Source organism: Halichondria panicea, chromosome 11 (assembly GCF_963675165.1).
Source record: "Halichondria panicea chromosome 11, odHalPani1.1, whole genome shotgun sequence".
In the NCBI taxonomy this organism is placed as follows: Eukaryota; Metazoa; Porifera; class Demospongiae; order Suberitida; family Halichondriidae; genus Halichondria; species Halichondria panicea.
The window spans coordinates 4025257-4042535 of NC_087387.1; the positions used below are offsets into that span (position 1 = coordinate 4025257).

At 41.0% G+C, this 17279-nt stretch overlaps 2 protein-coding genes and 1 long non-coding RNA gene across 19 annotated transcripts in view; 2 read left to right on the forward strand and 1 right to left on the reverse strand.

Annotated features, from left to right (window-relative positions):
* LOC135344347 (serine/threonine-protein phosphatase 6 regulatory ankyrin repeat subunit A-like) overlaps positions 1 to 17279 on the reverse strand; it is a 151578-nt gene that overhangs the window by 72280 nt on the left and 62019 nt on the right. For 2 of the 17 annotated variants that reach the window (XM_064541549.1, XM_064541552.1), the window contains exons 24-25: positions 14583 to 14681; positions 14382 to 14480 (exon numbers count right to left, since the gene is read on the reverse strand). The exons of the other annotated variants lie outside the window; for them this stretch is intronic. In XM_064541549.1, the coding sequence (XP_064397619.1) occupies positions 14382 to 14480; positions 14583 to 14681 (198 nt within the window). The remainder of the gene's footprint in view (positions 1 to 14381; positions 14481 to 14582; positions 14682 to 17279) is intronic. 17 annotated transcript variants of the gene reach the window in all.
* On the forward strand, positions 6685 to 7710 carry LOC135344368 (uncharacterized). The gene is made up of 2 exons (XR_010397425.1): positions 6685 to 7431; positions 7549 to 7710. It is a non-coding gene; the product is annotated as an uncharacterized LOC135344368 (long non-coding RNA).
* LOC135344283 (uncharacterized) lies at positions 8473 to 9450 on the forward strand. Its single transcript, XM_064541449.1, has one exon. It carries the CDS (start codon positions 8473 to 8475, stop codon positions 9448 to 9450), a length of 978 nt encoding a protein of 325 aa, XP_064397519.1.

The following is a 17279-nucleotide window of genomic DNA, read 5'->3' on the forward strand; positions in this document are numbered from 1 at the left end:
AAGTGCCTTACGAAACTGTGAGGGCAAATCGAGTACAGGGCAATGTGTGCTCACCGCGTGACTCCATATCAGAGTGGAATTCGCTACTGATGCATGTGTCGCTGTATAGAGCAGTACATTATAGAGCAGCCTCAGCAGGGCAGTACATTATAGAGCAGAGCAGAGCAGTACATTATAGAGCGCAGTATATTATAGAACAGAATATTATAGAGCAGAGCAGAGCAGTATATAGTACAAGCTGTATGTACAGGGCAGGGGGCAGAATATTATAGAGCGGTATAATTATATTATAGAGCAGAGCAGTATTATTATAAGCCGTATAGGCATCGGGCAGGGCAGGGCATTAGGGAGCATAACAATAGATGGCATAGGCCATGCATCAAATAATGATGGCCTTCAGGGCACACAGGCAGGGCATATGGCATAAGCAATAGCAATAGCAGAGCATTATGCGGGTGCACAAGTATAATGAAGCAAATGAAAATTCATTTTGCTACACCCTCCTAGTAAGCGAACTATAGGCATAACTCAAGAACCACGCACCATGCCACAAACCAAAATCCTGGAAACATGACCAGGAGCCCACAGATAATCTCCAGTTGCACTTGCATGAGCAACTGTAGCAGTATACACACAGGTGCACTACCAACTACCTCGCTGCGCACTGAGGCATAATAATTAGGGCAGGGCAGGGCGTACGATAGGGCAATGGTAGGGGGCTAGCAAGCTGGGGATGGTATTTAGTACTGTATCATCTATGCTAAAATGATGTTCAAAATAATTTATACCGGGTCTGTATCATAGAAATTGGGTGTGGTTTAACTACCATAAACTCTGCATTCCTCATGAACTCCCTTGCCTTGAGAGCGTACTGTACTACATCTACCCAGCCAAAAAGAAGCTAAACACTTGTTGCCAAGGGCATGCATGACAGAAGGGTGGGGTACAACATGCAGCTATAGGGAATGGTGTGAATTGATCAACTGTGATTATTGCTAAAAAGATTGCCAAAATAAAAAAAAAGTCATAATTAACTGCTATACACGCATGCTCTCATTGAAACAGTGCAGCCTTGCAGCTCTTTTCCCACTCTTGCAGCTAGCGTAGAATCTAGTGCAGAGCTAACTATATACTCGCAACAATATTAGACTAAGACAAGTTTTGCAACGCACCATTGCGCATGCGAACAAGGCATAATTATCAGTCCCAAACTTTCTGGCCATACGTCTACCGTACCATCGGGAGAATATCCCCACCCTTAGAAGTTTAAGCTTATTAGGGGACTGGGCGTTTAATCGCGAACGGCGAGTTTTCATTCGAATATACGCCCACCCGCGGCCTCAAATCGAGGCTTACACTTTACTCTATGATAATTCTTTATTAGTATTTTCATTTCAATACATAGTACAGTATGAATATTTCAGTATGAATATTTCATTGTTAATCTCAGTACTCCGAGAAACATATGCTAACCTTGCCAACTACACGTACAAACTTATATCCCATTACCGCAACACTCCTTGGAGGGTGAGCCGGACCATGACTGATGACTGCGTTAGCACGTTGCATAATAATTATTGATCGAGGCAAGTGATAACCAATATAGGAAGCAAGGATCAGTGTCAGCATGCACCTAGAGATTTTAATACGATAGTAAAGTCCTCGACCGTGCTGATCCTAGTGCTATGACCAGCCCTCAGGAAAGCACATTACGAAATTGGGAGGTAAACCGGGGCAAATTGAGTACAGGGCAATGTGTGCTCGCCGCGTGACTCCTTGTCAGAGTGGATTGACTACAGATAATGTGTTTCGCTGTGTAGCCGCTCAGAGCATAATGTGAGCCAAGTTAACAGCGTTAATTTTACGAGAACGTATGCTGTGGGATTGGGCAGTATCGGATCCTAGTAAAAAACGCATTGCAGGGCGGCTTGAGATTTTTGGTCCAAGCAGGGAATGTCAGGGGCGGATCCAGGAATTTTGAAAAGGGGGTGCAGTTTGAAGAAAATGTTCACTAAAAAAAAGGTAAACAGTTTTTTTTAAAGCCCAATCAGTGTAGCTTTTCTGATCATAGATTGATTGATGACAGTATGACATACATAGTAGCAGGAGATAGCAGAAATAGATGATATCATATTGCTCTTCAAAAGTCTACAACTAGAGATCTTCTGCTATTCTGCATTCTGCTATAATTGATTGCTGCTCCTGCTTCTCTAAGCCACACCCACTTCGTGAGCTAGTTTTATTCGAGCTGGTCAGAAAGGGGGGGGGAGCACATTCCCCTTGTGCCCTGCACTGGATCCGCCACTGGATGTCCAGTGTGGAGATCGTTATAATTATCAGGGATTAGAAACGGATAGAGCACTCTCAAAGTCGAGGCTGTGCTGTAATATAAATAAAGTTCAAACTTCCTTTTAAACAGTAAACTTTCACTCTTGGTCCACAAGCAACATCAAACCACGAATAATGACCACGCGACTTATCTAGCCACTGTCTCTATACCACGCGACTTATCTAGCCACCAGGGAACCACTATAACACTGACCCCACGAAGGTGCACATTATGCCAGATAATTTTGCGGCAAAAATGTCCCGGTGGTTTACCTCGAATGCATGAGGTAGTACTGTAGTAAGGGTTATCGCAGCAGCTGAGTAAGCGCTATTATGGCTAGTGAGAAGATCAAGGGTTGATGACTACTGCTGTCCACATTCGGGATGGGCCTCGCTATATTGTGTGTGTCGGTATTGTAGATTTTCTCTCTAAATTTATTCATAGGAAGCTGTTAAGCTCGTCTGGTTCAGGTTCCTTAAATACAGTGGATATGCTTTCAAGAACTCAATAGAACTTCCTACAAAATGTATGCATCAAGATTTTTCAGCCAAGCCTGTGGTTAAACTCGTTTCCCATTTCCACTAACAGTGTATGTCGAACGTAGACTCGCTAGCCAGCCCTTCCTTGGGATAAGGGACTGGTGGATTGCCTACATGTATCTGAGAGTTGTGGCGATGGAATTTTAATGAGTTGCATGACATCATGTATGACATCATCCTATGGTTTGTATTTACCAATGTCTGACGTGAGTGGGTTGCAAATGGTTACAAATAAGCTCCCCTTGCTTAGTTTGTGGCAAAGAAACCTAGAAATTATGAGAACTGGTAGTATAAGGCTACTGTCCATCCCCACATACTCTAGATTTCAAAAATAGCAATGTAAGCCGGATCAAGACAAGTGGTGCAAATCATCTACATACTAAAAGTTTTGCTAAGCTCGCCGTCACTGCTTGCTCATTTCATTTTGCACTAGTGCTCATCCATTATTTTGATTGATTGCCAGGCATTCTACCACAAAGAAACTAACCGTGGGCGTAAGAATGTCACATGACATTGATACTGCACTCTGATTGGTCATTACTAGATTCAGGTAACGGCAAAATTCTTAGATAGGCAATCCACCAGTCCCTTACCCCAAGGAAGGTGAGTCTATGTCAAAAGGCCTAGACTTTTATGCTGTTCTTTTAGGTGTGCCATGGTGTTTGTTGGCCGAGCAGAATATGTGATCCGTGTGTCCATGGGCAATGTACTATTGGCCAGTTTGCCTTGAAATTTGCTTGTTTAATGAGATATGGCATGTGAGAAACAGCGAATGCCTATATACTCTTGCGTTTGTGAGGGTTGCGCGGTGTTACGTATCTAATTAATTAGAGGAATGCAACCCCGCTGGTTAAATAATAATAAGACATTTCTAATAAATATATTGCTCCCCTAATTAACTACTTGGGGGTAAAGACGTGGCCTAGCCACCAGTCATAGTCCATCGGACGAAAGTCCTACCCCCAAGGAATTGAAGCATGAACACATGTACAGATCAAGTGAGCGCTATGGAACGAAGTAAAGATGCTGGGAAAGGTTGACGAATTGTCCAACCCCCTGCATTAGCCTGCTGCATAATAATTATTGATTGAGGCAAAGTAATACCAATAGGGAGCAAGATCAGTGTCAGCAGAGAGTTGTACAATAGTAAGGTCCTCGACCGAGCGGATCCTGGCGCTATGACCAGCGTAATGTAAGCCCCCCAGGAAAGTGCCTTACGAAATTGTGAGGGCAATGTGTGCTCACCGCGTGACTCCATGTCAGAGTGGAATTCGCTACTGATGCATGTGTCGCTGTATAGAGCAGTACATTATAGAGCAGCCTCAGCAGGGCAGTATATAATTATGGCGTACAGGGCACACAGACAGGGCAAGCAATAGCAATAGCCATAGCAGAGCATTATGCGGGTGCACAAGTATAATGAAGCAAATAAAAATCATTTTGCTACACCCTCCTACATGTAGTAAGCGAACTATAGGCACAACTCAAGAACCACGCACCACGCCACAAACCAAAATCCTGGAAACATGACTAGGAGCCCACAGAGAATCTCCAGTTGCACTTGCATGAGCAGCTGTAGCAGTCTACACGCAGGCGCACTACCAACTACCTCACTGCGCACCGAGGCACAGATGGGTGGGGTTTGCTAAACACCAGGAATTAAGGCTGGAAAATGGGTGGGGCTCACATTGCTTGGATAGAAGCTTAGTAATGTCTACAAGCTATACAAACAAACTTGCCGTTCTGTTAGCTAGTTCTATCTAAGGTAAGGTATAGCTTAGGTAACAATTGTTTTTCATTTCAGTGGGTATAATTATAACACTTATAGTCCACTACATTCGAATTTATGGCAACGTAAATCTTTGGCCTCAGAGGTTTACTGCCATAAAGTATAATTATAGTGGACAATTAGTATAACATAAATATGGTTTGTACATGTAGAAATAAACAACGTGATGAAAATTAGGATATGTTTACATTTTTACTGCATTTTGGGTTAACTGTCTAAGTCTATTGTATTAAGCAAAATCTATGAAGTACCCGTAATAATTATGACCTAATCACCACTCACACTGTAACGTTTGACATCCAACTTAAAATAAGATCAAGACAATAGTACATGAGAGAATATACGAACATGCAACCAGAAAACATGTGAAAAAAAATTCATAATCTAATTCAGAGGGCAAAATCTCCTACTGGAAGAGGAACGCCTTTGTTACCAACAAAAATATTTCCCACCCACACAAGATAACCGAAGAACTGTCAACTCTCTATAGCCTAAGAAAGAGATACATATACCCCCATGCATGGCGGAACAAAACAAGGAGAGGAGGAAAAGCCAGAACACATGCACAACTGCCACACATGAAAATCAATACTGTATACAAGTCGATCATATACTGCCCATGCCCGAAACATAACAAGGCGTTTATAGAGCACTAAAGTTCTAATCCTCGGCTGCATGACATAAATAGATGTATACAAACCATGTAGAGGAGTGTTCATACACACAATAAAGAAGCAACAAACTACTATTCTACTTTTACTAGAGACCGGTAAAGGATCACCTCAGCTTCAAATGTGTAGCTTTACCTCGAATAAAGGTCGCGTGTAGAGCTAATTACACGGTACTTACACAGAAAGACAGAGTGAAAGACATTATCAAGCGGAGGCTTGGTTAAGGCCGTTTCACAAATATTAGTCATAAATGAGAGTGCATTGCTCATTGTCTATTCATTGTCATTGTGTAATGGTTATTCGAGTCCGGATAATAATTATGTCACTAAATGAAAAAAGTGCCCCAAATATATAGGAGAGCTTTAATGCTCGTCGGCACTATATCTTTCCTATATTATACTATGAGGCATTTTTATAATGCATGTGCATTAAACAATTTCCCCAGGTATATAATGCTCGGCACTAAATCTCTCCTATAATAATATGGGATACGCTTAATGCTCGGCACTAAGTCTCTCCTATATTATGTGTAATGATTGAGGGCACTAAGTCTCTCCTATAATGATATGGGATACGTTTAATGCTCGGCACTAAGTCTCTCCTATAATAATATGGATAATGTGTAATGATTGAGGGCACTAAATCTCTCCTATAATAATATGGGAGGTTCTTAATGACTGAGGGCACTAATACTCTCCTATATTACTTTAGGAAGGATGCAATGCCCCTTGCATTAAACCTTTCCTATTATATCAGATATGACTATAGGAATAATATGGTGTGCCCAGCACTAAAGCTCTCCTATAATAATATGGACAATGCCTAATGTCTGGGGGCACTAAGTCTCTCCTATAATAATATGGGGTATGCTTAATATCTGAGGGCACTAAGTCTCTCCTAAATAACTATAGGAGAGAATTTATCCTGTTTGCACTAACAACAATCATTAATAATATGCTTCAAATTTGTATGGTGAAGAAGGGACAATTAAACTAAACTATCAATGTCAAAACTAATCAAGGCATAGTTCAAGAGGACGTCTTGCTTTCTTTGTCAGGGCACATGCAGGGAAAGTTAGAAAACTTTCCTGTGTTAAGCAGCTGAATATATGTCCTCGCATCTTCTTCTGGTTAAACAGCAAACTCGAAGGATCTTCCCCATATAACAATGACACACAAAAGGTGATTGCAAAGCACCCACAGTCCCTGCTGCCCTTTTGGCGCTGTACATAATTATGGTCTTTGTACCAGGCATTTTCCATAGAGCGATAGCATCTGCTCTTTTAACTTCAGGTCGAGCTCCTTTGGCAGAAGGGAATCAAAGAGGAAGACGATGCCACTGCTAAGACTTGACAGTGCCCAAGGATAAAAGGGTTACCGTATATCTTCTAATTTATCGGACAGCAAAAAATAATTATTTTGGAAATTGTCCGGGTATAATTGGAACAGATTTTTATACAGCATGCGAAGTGTCCGGAATAATTAGAACAAGCAAGCAGCTGCATGCGAGCTAGCTAAGTTTAATAGACCAGTGTGCGACTGAATAGTTGCACTAGCTATCTAAAACTAGCTACTCAAAGCTATCTAACTGCAGCACTCTAAGTCTTGTCTTACTTGCCGTCTGTGAATGGTGAATGTAACTCAACTTTTCAAAGTATTGTCCGGATATTTAGAACAAATGTAATATTAACCCTTTCCCGGCTTTAGCCGTCATATGACGGCAGCGGTAGTGATAATTTTCAAAAAATCGTTGTGGGCGCTGTGTTGGAGCTATGCGCACACTGTAGGTACCAGCACATGCGCATTGGGCTGCTCTTTCACATGGTATCTTTAATATCTTGCCTTGAGGTACGCTTTGTACAGTACTGTCGAAAGAAAAGTGACCGTTTGATAATGGCTACAAGATCTTTGTAGTACAACCTCAGCGAGGTTCTAGGGCAGCTAGACAGTGAGAATAACGATGCTTATGGCCTTGTTGAGTAAGAGGACAGTGACTGGGATCATACCAAGAGAGGAAACTACTTTTCAGAGATCAAGCTATAAACATAGAGCCTGAAGAGCCGGAGGAAGAAGCTCCTGAGCATGAACCAAAGTCCTGGACCTTGTAAGTAACTATGGAGTATCATATGTAGTCTGGATAGCTTCAGTATGGTATGCTTAGTCTAGTTAGTACACAAGTGGACATCATGAGCCACCATTGAACTTGTAAACCTGTGTGTAGGTGAAGAAAACATTTCCCGGGAAAAGAGCGTCTGCCGATACGACCTCGCAGAGAAGTTTCTGCTGATCCTGATTGAACCATGTCACCGTGAGAACATTGAGAACACTTACTTAGTGTTTTTAGTTACTTCATGCCTTCATACAATATTCTTTATGTTCATAATTGTAAAATGTGTAAAAAATCGTTAATTAGTGGGGTGGTCAGTTGTTAGGTAACGATGATGATGTCATGGTACCCCCAGGATCTGGGCTACCTGTAGGAAATAGTTGCAAGTGATTTCAATGCATTGTTCATGAGATATTTATTTTTAAAGAAAAATATGTATTTATTCTGTATTTTGTTTTTTTAATTAAAGCCGGGAAAGGGTTAAAGCACTGGAGTGTCCGTTGTATTAGAACAACGAAAATTGCCCAAAAGAGTGTCCGGGTAATTAGAAGTGTCCGATAAATTAGAAGTATACTGTATCATCTATGAATTGAAATAGGCAAGTGAGTATAATTATACTATAGCTATATCTATAGCTAGCTAGCTCTGCTGAACACGAGGCTGAATAACACACATTCAAAGCTTTGTACTAGACTAGACTTTAAGTTGCTAGACCCTCAGAGAAGAAAAAGTTCTATTGTGAGCTCACCCTGCAAGGATCTATACTGTTGTCAAATTAGATCCATTTGTCCTGGGATATTCAGAAGACTAAGAGAGTGATCTAAAGCTAGGGTGAGTGAGACTGGGAGAGACTGCTGTGATCAGAGGGAGAGTTATAATTTATTATTAAATTTTTATTATTTTTATTATTTATTTTTATTATTATTTATTTTATTTATTATTTGGCCTACTCAAAAGAGTAGCAGTCCCTCTTTATCTTTTATCTGGCCTACTCATAAGAGTAGTAGCTCATACATAAAATACTAAAGCCAAGCAAACATGCCCACCAAACAAGGGTCAGGGTCAAAACCTCCTCCAAAGGAGAAAGCAAGCAAAAAGGCCAAGTCACTAGTATGTAAAGTCTGCGAAGATGAAGTCACTGACCAGTCAAAGACCAAAGACTCAATCTTCTGTGAGGGCATGTGCGATGGCTGGATCCACAGATACTGTGCGGGACTGTCTACTACAGCATTTCTTCACTTTCAAGCCTCAAGCGAGCCCTTTATCTGTCCACACTGTAAGCTTCTCACTCAGGGGGAACAGCTATCAAACATGATGCAAGTGATAAATGCCTTACAATTGGAAATTGCAGAACTGAAACTCAACAACACCTCGGCCCCTGCCATAGACATTCCATACACTGAAGTGCTACAAACTCAGGTCTCCACAGAGCCTCCCAGACAGGAAACTAGACCCACTACTGTCAAAAGCACAGAGGACCGCAAATTTAATGTTGTGGTCTACGGTCTAAAGGAATGCGAAGAGGGAACAAAAAGACATGAAAGGCTAAACAAGGACACTGAGTCAGCAGTCACAGCCCTAAAACCAACAAACCCAAATGTGAGTGATAATTCTATCAAAGACTGCATAAGGTTGGGAAAGTACGACACAAAAAGAACCAGACCTAGACCCTTATTAGTAAAACTGTCGAATGCTAGAGACCCACTACTGATCTTGACAAACAGGTTCAAGCTCGCAGCAACACCAGACATATCAGTAAAACCTGATATGACCAAGGAGGAGCGATCAATAGAATCAATTCTACTTAAAGAACGCAGAAGGTTGATAAACCTTGGTACAGATAGCAAAACAATCAAGATCCGTGGCAAAAGTCTACTCATCAGTAACAAAAGACAGGGTTACGTAGAAAACATGGAATTCCACAACATAGAACCCTTACTTGAAAACAATCAGCCCATACAGCCCATACAATCTGACTCAGGGGACGACCAACCCTCCGAGCCAGACTCAAACTGACTAGCCTTAGACCAAAGGCACATCTCAATTGGCGTTTGGAACTCTAGAAGTATTGCAAATAAAATTAACTTTGTCCACTCAATGATAGCGAGCCTATCTCTGGATGTGATATGTATAACTGAGTCTTGGCTCACTGATTTGATATATGATAATGAAATTTCTCCCGTTGGCTACAAAATTTACCGCAGAGACAGAAGTGCGAGAGGAGGTGGTGTAGCCATTCTGATATCCGAAGATATACCCTCTCAACTAATCTGCAGGCACGAATCTCTGGAACTAATTGTAATTGAACTGCTTGTTTCTCCCAAAACAACCCTGGCATGTATCTACATACCACCAGCACATTTTTCTTTAGAAGTGGCAAACGCCATATCGTCTCTTCCAAACCACAACACCATCTTGGTGGGCGACCTAAACTGCCCAGATGTAGATTGGTCATCTTTGTCTGGAAAAACTCCACTCTCGGTTTCTATTTGTAACTCACTTTTCGCTCAGAACTTTCTCCAACTGATTGCATCTCCAACACACACAAAAGGAAACATACTGGATGTAGTATGCACGAATTCACCAGACAGGATACTCAACCTGCACATTGACTCGTCTAATTGTTCACCTATGTCTGATCACTTCCTTATCACGTTCTCACTAGATGGCTTAAAAACACCAAAACTACTCTCTAAAGACAAACCGGCCAGCAACTACAACTTTAAAAAAGCAAATTTTAATTCCATGTCTGAGTTTTTTATCTGCCAACCCAAGCCTGCCTGTTCAGTCCATCTAGAAAAAATCATCTCAAGAGCACAGGAAATATTTTGTGCCCAAATTTAACTCTCAGAAGTCAAAAAGCCCAAAATGGTATACCACAGAAATGAGACATACTATCAATCGCTGCAAAACGCTTACACGCAGAAACAAATCCAAACCCACTGAGAGTACATCCCTAAGGCTATCTAACTTGTCTACTCATCTCCAGGAACTAATGACAACTGCCAAATCTGAGTACGAAAAATCGTTGGCAGTATGCTTTAAGTTCAACCCAAGTAAACTATTCCGTCATCTGCGCAACCTAAGTAAGAAAAGTCCACAAACTAGAACAATAATCCACAACGGCTCCATCATCACAGAGACTGGACAGATTGCTGAAATTTTCAACAAATACTTTAACTCGACATTCACAAGAAGTGACTATACACTTCCTCCATGGGACAAAATGCCCTCCCCCACTTATCAACTGAGCTCTATCTCTATAGAAGAGTCTGAGGTGTACGAAACCCTCACCTCACTAGACACAACAAAGTCACCAGGCCACGATAATATAAATGCGTCAACCCTCAAATGCTGTGCTACCGCTCTCACAAGATCAGTCACACACATTTTCAATTCTAGCCTATCTTCACATACTTTCCCACCCCACTGGAAGGTCCACAAAATCTGCCCAATCCCAAAGAAGGGCGACCCCCATCTTGTAGAAAACTTTCGGCCCATCTCTCTTCTCCCAATTATATCCAAAGTCTTTGAAACTATCATCTACAAGAAAATTATTACATTCGTGAGACCAAAGATAACATGCCAACAATTCGGGTTCCTAAGAAACCGATCATGTCTTTCTCAATTAATCCTATTCTTTTCCCAAGTTTTTGACAACATAGAAAACCGAAAACCTACAGATGTCATCTACCTAGATTTTAAGAAAGCTTTCGACACGGTCCCACACAATGAGCTGTTGCTAAAGCTTTGGAAGACAGGCATCACAGGCCCTCTTTGGCTGTGGTTTAAATCGTACCTACATGACAGGATACACTTCACAAGTGTTATTAATACTCCATCCAACTACTTACCAGTTATGTCAGGAGTTCCGCAAGGAAGCATCCTAGGCCCACTGTTATTTATTATTTTTATCAATGACCTACCGGAGTGCATCTCATCTGCCAATCCATTTCTATTTGCGGATGACACAAAGCTAGTAAAGTGCATCACTTCTACGGAAGACCAATTGGAATTACAAACAGACATCAACCAGTTGTCATCCTGGTGCACTACTTGGAACATGCAACTCAATGAAGGAAAATGTAATGTGCTGCGCATAACTCATCCTAGCTGGCACGAAGACAACCCTAATACACTCTACTCAATCCACAATTCTCACCTTAACTTTGCTACAAAAGAAAAAGACCTAGGCTTGTGCATAGCCAACAACCTCTCCTGGTCACTGCATTATAACCTCATATCGTCTAAGGCCTACCGAGCTCTTAACCTCATCCGACAGACGATTTCAATGAAATCAGAAACCAGCACAAAAAAATCGTTATATATAACCCTAGTTAGATCCCAGGTCACCTACTGCTCCCAAGTCTGGAGACCAAATTTGATCAAGGACATTCAAAAACTAGAAAGAATCCAGAGGAGAGCCACCAAATTCATACTCAATGATTACTCAAGCTCATACAGATCAAGGCTGTCCGATCTCGGACAACTTCAACATAAGAGATCACATCAAATTCGTTACTGGTCGCACCCGCTTCAGTTGCAACAATAAACTCACTGTACAAGCCAATCACTACAGCGCAAGCAGACACTTCTACCTCAATCGTATCACAAGGTTATGGAACTTGATGCCCACTATGCTGATGGATATCAGCGCACCACTAACTTCTACAAAGAATACACTCCACCATTACTTCTGGGAGCACTTCAAACAAAACTTTGTCTCTGACATCCCATGTACCTACCACTTAATGTGCCCATGCAACAGATGCTACACACGTAATTATAGCTAGCTTCACATGTAATCATTAAATTATCCAGCTGTGTCGCTCAATGCGGCACAGTCTGTCAGCTATAGTCTTTGCTACAACAATCACTTGTTTTTATATCATTCACGTTACAGGCTGTAAAGTCTTAATAATAATAATAATAATAATAAAAGATTACGGTAGTACCATTTTGAAAAAAGGACGTAAAATAATCATAGATAACTGCATAATATTCGAGGTGCTTAATTTTTGCTGTTTTCAAGGGTTAGCAATCTAACGGAAGACGCTCCATTCGATCAAATAGGGTGACATTTATTCAACAAAACGCTTTTAGAGGCACTAGTTTCATCAAAATTTCGTGCTATACTGGTATAGCAGTCTGTCCATACTGCGTATATATATCCCCTGAAGTACAGACAAAGTCAATAGAGTCATTGATAGATGGTTTTAAAACGAAACAACATTGCATGTGTCTAGTTTGAAAAGGACGGCTATAAATAATTATAACTACAGCACTGAGGTGCTAACCCTCGGCTGTTCACATAAATAATAAAGATCTATAGTAACCGAAAGAGTGTTAACTTTAACTAAGCAGCAAGTAACAAGAGCTGTAGAGACATGTGGAAACTTTTGAGAACAGAGTTTTAGCAGTCATGCATGACTAGGATCACAGCAAAAAAAATCTGGAGACTTAGAAATATGGCTCCTGTGAGGGAGGCTCATTTAATTATTAAAGAAGCAACATCACCTCAGCCAAAAAAGTGTCTCAAATTAAGGCCGCTTGTTGCTTGTAAGCCCTGCGGCCAAGTTCAAGCTTCTTAGCTTTGATGCTTTAACATAAAAATGTGCAACAACAATAACTTGCTGTGTGAAGGCTATCCATGCTGTAAACGAACCGCCCTATAATTTTATGGCATCCAGACTCAGAATTACATACAGACAAACAAACCAGCGGACTACTATACCTGCTGACCGCGGCAGGGCCCATCTTCTTAAAAGGAATCTATTCCAAAAGTGCATGGAGCATACTGCCACATTGAGGTGTTTGTGTGTGTACAGCTATATTATGTTGGTTTATTTTGTACAATATAATAATTATTATTGCTGTTACAGTTGAACCTCCATTACCGACCACCTCCGAAGAGTAACCACACACGATAAAACGGCCAAGAGCTCAGGTCCGGATTGAAACTACAATGATTGCAATGACTTCAATGTAAAGCAACTTCTCAGTAGCGATCACCTTTCTACTCCGTATAACGAGCAGTTTTCTAGTCCCCCAATCATATAGCAATAATGGAAAATAACCTCCCAGAACGAACAGCCATACCCATAACTAGCAGACAATTATTGCTGAGATGGCATTATTTAGCACAATTATGAAAACATAACTGTATATAACTCGTCCCTACAGCCTTTCAAAGCTTGTATGAGCTATAGAGAAGCGGTTATTAAATCTCCAAGTTTCATTTGCAACAGGAATTGATTCAAAGCATACCTCTGTTCCTCAATGGTGTCCGTTTTATGGAGTTTCCACTTTTTTATGAGCAAAATTACGTTACGAAATTAAGGGACTTCTACAAAAAATTTAAAGTTCGCGCTATACAAAATATTATCCCAACAAAAAGAGACACATGCATATAATGTCGGTACCGCAGGTGCTGATGTCTCGGTGGATGTGTCAAAGCTACATAACATAAAGCTACTAGCTATTGCTAGATATTATAACGTTCTTACGGTAATTTTGCTGCATATGCATTGTGTTTATTATAGCCCCAGCTAATTTAACTAGAGCACTAAAATGCTAACCCTCGGCTGCATGACATAAATAGATGTATACAAACCATGCAGAGGAGTGTTCAGTTACACACAATAAAGAAGCTATAATTCTACTTTTACTAGAGACCGGTAAATGATCACCTCAGCTGCAAATGTGTAGCTCTACCTAGAATAAAGGTCGCGTGTAGAGCTAATTACAAGTGAAAGACACACTAAATCGACAATAACATTATCAAGCGGAGGCATCTGTGCATGCGTATTAATCATGGTGGTCCTTTGAACATGCATGGGTGCTGACTTGCTAAAATCCATCTTTTAAATTGCCCGAGGGATGAAAACTTAACATTCTGACAATGTAATCGTTGAACTGCAATGCACGCACTAACAAATTATACTCACTTTATTTTGACTGTTGAGTTGAGCTCCCTTAGAAACCAGTAGTTCCACAACACTGAGATGGCCTTCTTGAGCAGCTACCATGAGAGGAGTGGTACCATTCTGTGAGAAAGGGTATACTAAGATTATCTAAACTCTATACGTATATTATCAGACAGTGTTAAATCTATACGTACATACATACAGAGTAGGATATGAACCCACCTTGTTTGGTAGGTCAACAATGGCTCCAGCAGTGATCAAATGGTGAGCGACATCTTTGTGTCCATCGAGGCTGGCTGTCCAGAGAGCAGTCCGTCCATTCTATTAATAGAATAGAATATAATAGCTAAGATGCTTTATTCATTGTAAAAAGTATGTATTGTATGTATTGGATTACGGTCCACCTCAGAAATATACCATCATGTGAGAATGAAGTATAAATTCATTTTGCTACACCCTCCTAGTAAGCGAACTATAGGCACAACTCAAGAACCACGCACCATGCCACAAACCAAAATCCTGGAAACATGACCAGGAGCCCACAGATAATCTCCAGTTGCACTTGCATGAGCAACTGTAGCAGTATACACACAGGTGCACTACCAACTACCTCGCTGTGCACCGAGGCATAATAATTAGGGCAAGGCAGGGCGTACGATAGGGCAATGGTAGGGGCATAGCAAGCTGGGATTGTATTTAGTACTGTATAAAATAATGTTCAAAATAATTTATACCGGGTCTGTATCATAGAAATTGGGTGTGGTTTAACTACCATAAACTCTGCATTCTTCATGAACTCCCTTGCCTTGAGAGCGTACTGTACTACCAGCCAAAAAGAAGCTAGATACTTGTTACCAAGGGCATGCATGACAGAAGGGTGGGGTACAACATGCAGCTATAGGGAATGGTGTGAATTGATCAACTGTGATTATTGCTAAAAAGATTGCCAAAATAAAAAAAAGTCCATAATTAACTGCTATATATGCATGCTCTCATTGAAACAGTGCAGCCTTGCAGCTCTTTTCCCACTCTTGCAGCTAGCGTAGAATCTAGTGCAGAGCTAACTATACTCGCAACAATATAGACTAAGACAAGTTTTGCAACGCACCATTGCGCATGCGAACAAGGCATAATTATCAGTCCCAAACTTTCTGGCCATACATCTACCGTACCATCGCGAGAATATCCCCACCCTTAGAAGTTTAAGCTTATTAGGGGACTGGGCGTTTAATCGCGAACGGCGAGTTTTCATTCATATACGCCCACCCTCAGCCTCAAATCGAGGCTTACACTTTGCTCTATGATAATTCTTTATTAGTATTTTCATTTCAATACATGCATAGTACAGTATGAATATTTCATTGTTAATCTCAGTACTCCGAGAAACATATGCTAACCTTGCTAACTACACGTACAAACTTATATCCCATTACCGCAACAGGATCAGTGTCAGCATGCACCTAGAGATTTTAATACGATAGTAAGGTCCTCGACCGTGCTGATCCTAGTGCTATGACAAGCCATCAGGAAAGCACATTACGAAATTGGGAGGTAAATTGAGTACAGGGCAATGTGTGCTCGCCGTGTGACTCCTTGTCAGAGTGGATTGACTACAGATATGTTTCGCTGTGTAGCCGCTCAGACCATAATGTGAACCAAGTTAACAGCGTTAATTTTACGAGAACGTATGCTGTGGGATTGGGCAGTACCGGATCCTAGTAAAAAACGCATTGCAGGGCGGCTTGAGATTTTTGGTCCAAGCAGGGGATGTCAGGGGCGGATCCAGGAATTTTGAAAAGGGGGTGCAGTTTGAAGAAAATGTTCACTAGAAAAAAGGTCAACAGTTTTTTTAAAGCCCAATCAGTGTAGCTTTTCTGATCATGGATTGATTGATGACAGTATGACATACACAGTAGCAGGAGATAGCAGAAATAGATGATATCATATTGCTCTTCAAAAGTCTACAACTAGAGATCTTCTGCTATTCTGCATTCTGCTATAATTGATTGCTGCTCCTGCTTCTCTAAGCCACACCCACTTTGTGAGCTAGTTTTATTTTTCAGTTTTATAGATAATTTTGCGGCAAAAATGTCCCGGTGGTTTGCCTCGAATGCACGAGGTAGTACTGTAGTAAGGGTTATCGCAGCAGCTGAGTAAGCGCTATTATGGCTAGTGAGAAGATCAAGGGTTGATAACTACTGCCGTCCACATTCGGGATGGGCCTCACTATATTGTGTGTGTCAGTATTGCAGATTTTCTCTCTAAATTTATTCATAGGAAGCTGTTAAGCTCGTCTGGTTCAGGTTCCTTAAATACAGTGGATATGCTTTCAAGAACTCAATAGAATTTCCTACAAAATGTATGCATCAAGATCTTTCAGCCAAGCCTGTGGTCAAACTCGTTTCCCGTTTCCACTAACAGTGTATGTCGAACGTAGACTCGCTAGCCAGTCCTTCCTTGGGATAAGGGACTGGTGGATTTCCTACATGTATCTGACAGTTGTGCCGATGGAATTTTAATGAGTTGCATGACATCATGTATGACATCATCCTATGGTTTGTCAATGTCTGACGTGAGTGGGTTGCAAATGGTTACAAATAAGCTCCCCTTGCTTAGTTTGTGGCAAAGAAACCTAGAAATCATGAGAACTGGTAGTATAAGGCTACTGTCCATCCCCACATACTCTAGATTTCAAAAATAGCAATGTAAGCTGGATCAAGACAAGTGGTGCAAATCATCTGCATACTAAAAGTTTTGCTAAGCTCGCTGTCACTGCTTGCTCATTTCATTTTGCACTAGCACAGTCTTGCTCATCCATTATTTTGATTGATTGTCATGCATTCTACCACAAAGAAACTAATCGTGGGCGTAAGAATGTCACATGACATTGATACTGCACTCTGATTGGTCATTACTAGA

Bases quoted from the DNA above. Each gene is read 5' to 3' on its own strand.
- LOC135344283 (XM_064541449.1), top strand. From the start codon at position 8,473: ATGCCCACCAAACAAGGGTCAGGGTCAAAACCTCCTCCAAAGGAGAAA.